We start from the raw sequence: 4,224 nt of genomic DNA on the forward strand, positions 1-4,224 counted from the left end.
CTGATTTTCGACAATAGCATAATTAGTAAATTCTTTGTTTAATTGATTTGATTCTGGAGAAACATGGAAAAACTCTTTGTTATATTATTCTATTTTGGGAGTTCCTCCTAACCACATTAGTTTCTCTTTTGTGTTTTATTTTATCAAGATAGATCAAAGCACATTTCCAGTCCAATTGTTGAGATTCACTCTTTCCTTTCTCAACCCAGAAGACAGATTCAACTAGGAGAATACACTTACTGACAACAAAAGAATTCAATCCCAGCTAGAATCCTGAGATAGCAAACAAAATGCTAGCACAGGAAAATGGTTCACATTTTTTGCTTTTAAGGTTTCTGAGGTTTTGTAGTGCAAAATACCCAACAAATAATTGCAATTCAGAATGTGAGAAAGATGGAGAAATAAGGAAGATTGCTATGATCACATTCATTAATAATTTTAATACTATGTATATTTTTAAATTCCCCACATTTTACAAAATTCAACAATAGTTGAAGATCAGCTACTTCATACAACATGTTGATGTTGAGATAAGTTTAAATTGTTTTAGGAAGTTAGCACTGAAAGACTGAGTTCACTTTGAGCCTTATCCTGAAAGATGACTTTCTTGCTGCAATATAAGTCTGCTAATAACAGATGAGCCAAGAGGTTGGTACTGTTTGTGCCTTTAAGATCATAGTTCAAAAGCATGAAGCAAACGCGATAATGAAGTTAAAACAAACATAACCTTTATTCTCTTTTGAAAACTCAGAGAATAGGGCCTGGAACCTTACTCATAGATTTAATCAGATATCTTAAATGTTGTAGTCTCACTTAAAATCTTATAGCAATAGACTGAATATGATAGCAAAATACATGGTTGCTCTCAACTACATAGTAAAAAAATGTAAATTCTCTTCTCCAACATAAAGAAGGGCTAGGCTGGTGAGCTGCTGGATCAAATATTCATAGTGAATACAAATTACTCTAAATAATGATCATATTTTCATAGCTTAAAATTACAGTATGCAATCAGACAGTAAAATTATGTCACCTTCAGGAGTTGGGAGGCCAACAGTAAAAAATACTATTTAGTTTATGTAAATAGTGGAACAGAATCTCTTAACTCACATTCCAAAGATCTGATCAGACATCATGAACATACATGCTGTCTATCAATTATTATTTTTTAAAGAACTAGAGTAAAATAAAATTAATGTAAAATATTCAATACAATTCAGTATTTCTTTGACTACTAAAAACAAAATACTTCAAGGTCTTGCACCACCTTACTGGCCTGAGATAAACAGTAGTAACTGGAAAGTAGCTGTAATGGAGAGCAGGTACTGGAGAATTCTGTCTGACAGAATGCCATGTAACTGCTTTCAGCAAATAAGCTGGTTAAGATCATATCACTAAGTTGGTCTTTTTTAAGTTCTGTAGGCATAAAAAGATTTAAAAAAATAATTCTATTGCTCCTTAGAATAACTTTGTATATATTAAGATAACTTTAGAGTAATCAGTTTAACCTTCTCTCGAATGTTCAAATAATCCTTATGATTCTACTTTACATACAAGACTATATTCCTTAGCATTCATTAAACATAATTACTAGGAACAAACAAGCTTAATTTGAGAACATAGATTTAAAAGTTTTTTTTCTTAGACCTAAGGGAAAAGGTATAAACTTAGCCCTTTCTAAGCATAAAAAATAATTTAGATGACAAAGAGGACTGAGCTGGGACTCAGGAGACACAGATATGACTTAGGAAGAGCACTTTCCCTCTAAGATCCCTTCCAGCTGATCCTCAGGTTAAAACATTCCCTTCCAAGTTCCAAGTGGAGTGCAAGACCAGACCTGAACCACTGATGACCACTGGCCCTGGGAATAAATGAATACCTGAAAAACCTGACTCAGGTGGTCGCTTCAGGACCAACCTCAGACACATGAGGAAATAGGAAAAAATCCAGTATTCTACTGGTTTCCTGGTTCAATGTAGTAATCACCAATTTGAGGGGTTATAGGAAAAATCTCCAGAGGATCTTGTTAAAACGCAGCTTCAAGGGTCCCACCCCAGCCTTACTGTGTCAGAATCTCTAGGGATGGTGCCTCCTAATCTATTAAACAAGCATGGTTTCCCCCCAGCCCTCTATACTTCAGTAGGTTATTTGTGGGCTTCACTCTCTACCCTAACTTCTCACCCCAATCCCTGAAAAAAAGAAAAAAGTAAAAAAAAGAAGAAAGAAAAGGAAAGAAAGAGAAAGAAAAAAAGAAAGAAAGAAAGAAAGAAAGAAAGAAAGAAAGAAAAGAAAAGAAAGAAAACCACTGTACTGTAGCAGCAAAACCTCCAGAATCAGAGTCAGGAGCCAATGAGTAGCTGCCTGAGCTTGAATGAATTATTTAACATCTCTCTGTCTCAGTCTCTTCATTAAGTAGATGAAAAGGAGGCTCTGCCATCGCTTTTGATCTCAAATGTTAGGGACCTTAAGAACCTAATATGTCAACTCAGTAAATCATGAAGTACAGTAGATGGGGAGATTTCGCAAGGTTGTCACACTCTGCAGCCCAAGCATCCCAGCAAGAGTCTGGTAGCCCCCCGTGCGGTGTAATCTCTCTGGTCCCCTCATCCACAGCAGAAGAGAGGCTAGGTTGTAATTGGATGAGGAGCGAGGTGGATAAGCCAAAAGAAGCCTGAAAGAGAGTTTTGGCAAGAAGCAAATGGCTGCTTTGAAAGCAGAAATCACTCCTGGTCCTCATCCTCGTCGTTCTGGTCCTGGTAGCGAATGTAGACGACCAGCGTGACAAAGCCCGTGAGGATGCAGAAGGACCCCACGACCAGGTAGGCGATGCCCAGGAAGGGGTTCTTGCCTCCCATCCACGAGATACTGCTGAAGATGATGCGCTTGTGGCCGCCGAAGGCGCGCACGGGGTAGTTGTAGGTGATGTTGACGCGGTAGGCGCCACGCGGCAGTCCAGTGGAGTAGTTGCCCTGGCGGATGCGCGCATACAGCTTGCGGAACGTGGGCAGCGCCGCGGTGCGCATCCACACCACGAAGTCCTGGTTGATGAAGCCAGTGTTGTTGGGGTCGGAGCTGAGCTCGTAGACTGGTCGGGGCCAGTTGGGCGGGCGCGCGGTTCCCTGGAAGGCCAGCGCCAGGCTGCCATTCACCAGTGGCGGGTTGTGGAACTTGACATGGTAGTCGGTCCACCAGGCGATGCCGGTGCGGTCGAGCGGCACCTCGACGTAGGGCCCGCCGGGCTGGCGCTGGTGCCACAGCGAGAAGGAGTCGTTGAAGAGGCTGTTGGCGATGGCACCGCAGGGCGCAATGGGCAGGCCGGCCGCGCTGCGCTGGTAGGGGGCGCACTCGTTGACCGGGTGGCGCAGAGCGCTCGGCAGCCCGCTCAGCTGCGCGTCGTCGCGGGACACGCCGTAGCGCCTGTTGTTCTGGTAAAAGTTGGTGAGCTCGTAGTAGAGGTACACGGGACCTTGAAAGAACTCGGGCAGCGAAAAGTACCAGGCGCACAAGCAGGTGGGCGGCGGCGCGCGGTCCTGGTCGGCCACACCGCACCGCGAGCAGTTGCCGGTGCCGGGGTCGCCCGTGTAGTCGTACTCGAGCTCCTTGATGGCGTTGGAAGAGTAGTAGAGGCCCAGGCCCAGACCGATGAAGGCCAGGCCCGCACAGAAGAAGAGCGGCAACGTAATGCTGGCCGATAGCAGTGGCTGCCAGGCGGGGAGGCGCTGCTGCGTGAAAGCTGTGTTGTCGGGCTGGTGGGCGCCCCGTGCGGTGGCGCTCCAGGTCATGGCGGCCCCGCCGTCACAGACGGATCAAGGGTGGCTTAGATGGGGCCAGCCGGGTCGCCTCCCCTTCCACGATGGGCGATTCCAGGGGCTACTCCTGGGTCAGGTTCCGCAGGCGCAGGTGAATGTTGGCCCTGGCCCAGCCTCTGGCCCCCTGCACAGGTGAGTCTAAGTTCCAAGTTCTCCGTGCACCACCGGACCCCACAGTTCCGCCTCGGCCCAGGTGATCTGGGGCTGGCTCCGCCCCTGCTGGCAATCGGGTGCCGCGCCCCGCCTCGCCTCTGGAGGTGAGCCGGCTGGCCCGGCATTCCTTTCCTCACCTGGCCGGCCCGAGGCTCGCGTTTCCTCTGGGTCCGAGTGGGGCTGGACGTCAGCTCCTCCTCCTTGAGGTGTGTGGCGGCTCCAGGCTGCCTCTGAGTGGCTCATACCTTGCTCAGGTACCACT

At 46.6% G+C, this 4,224-nt stretch overlaps 1 protein-coding gene across 1 annotated transcript; it reads right to left on the bottom strand.

Moving 5' to 3' along the window:
* Positions 1–706: 706 nt before the first annotated feature.
* Positions 707–3,987, bottom strand: CDC50B (cell division cycle 50 P4-ATPase accessory subunit B). The gene has a single exon (XM_090270958.1). It carries the CDS (start codon positions 3,780–3,782, stop codon positions 2,721–2,723), a length of 1,062 nt encoding a protein of 353 aa, XP_090127084.1. The 5' UTR covers positions 3,783–3,987; the 3' UTR covers positions 707–2,720.
* Between the last annotated feature and the right edge of the window lie 237 nt (positions 3,988–4,224).

The sequence above is a fragment of the Furipterus horrens genome, unplaced genomic scaffold (genome assembly GCF_987537825.1).
Source record: "Furipterus horrens unplaced genomic scaffold, mFurHor1.1.pri manual_scaffold_3, whole genome shotgun sequence".
Lineage (NCBI taxonomy): Eukaryota > Metazoa > Chordata > Mammalia > Chiroptera > Furipteridae > Furipterus > Furipterus horrens.

Excerpts from the sequence above, each read along its gene's own strand:
- CDC50B (XM_090270958.1), bottom strand. The coding sequence starts at position 3,782 with ATGACCTGGAGCGCCACCGCACGGGGCGCCCACCAGCCCGACAACACA.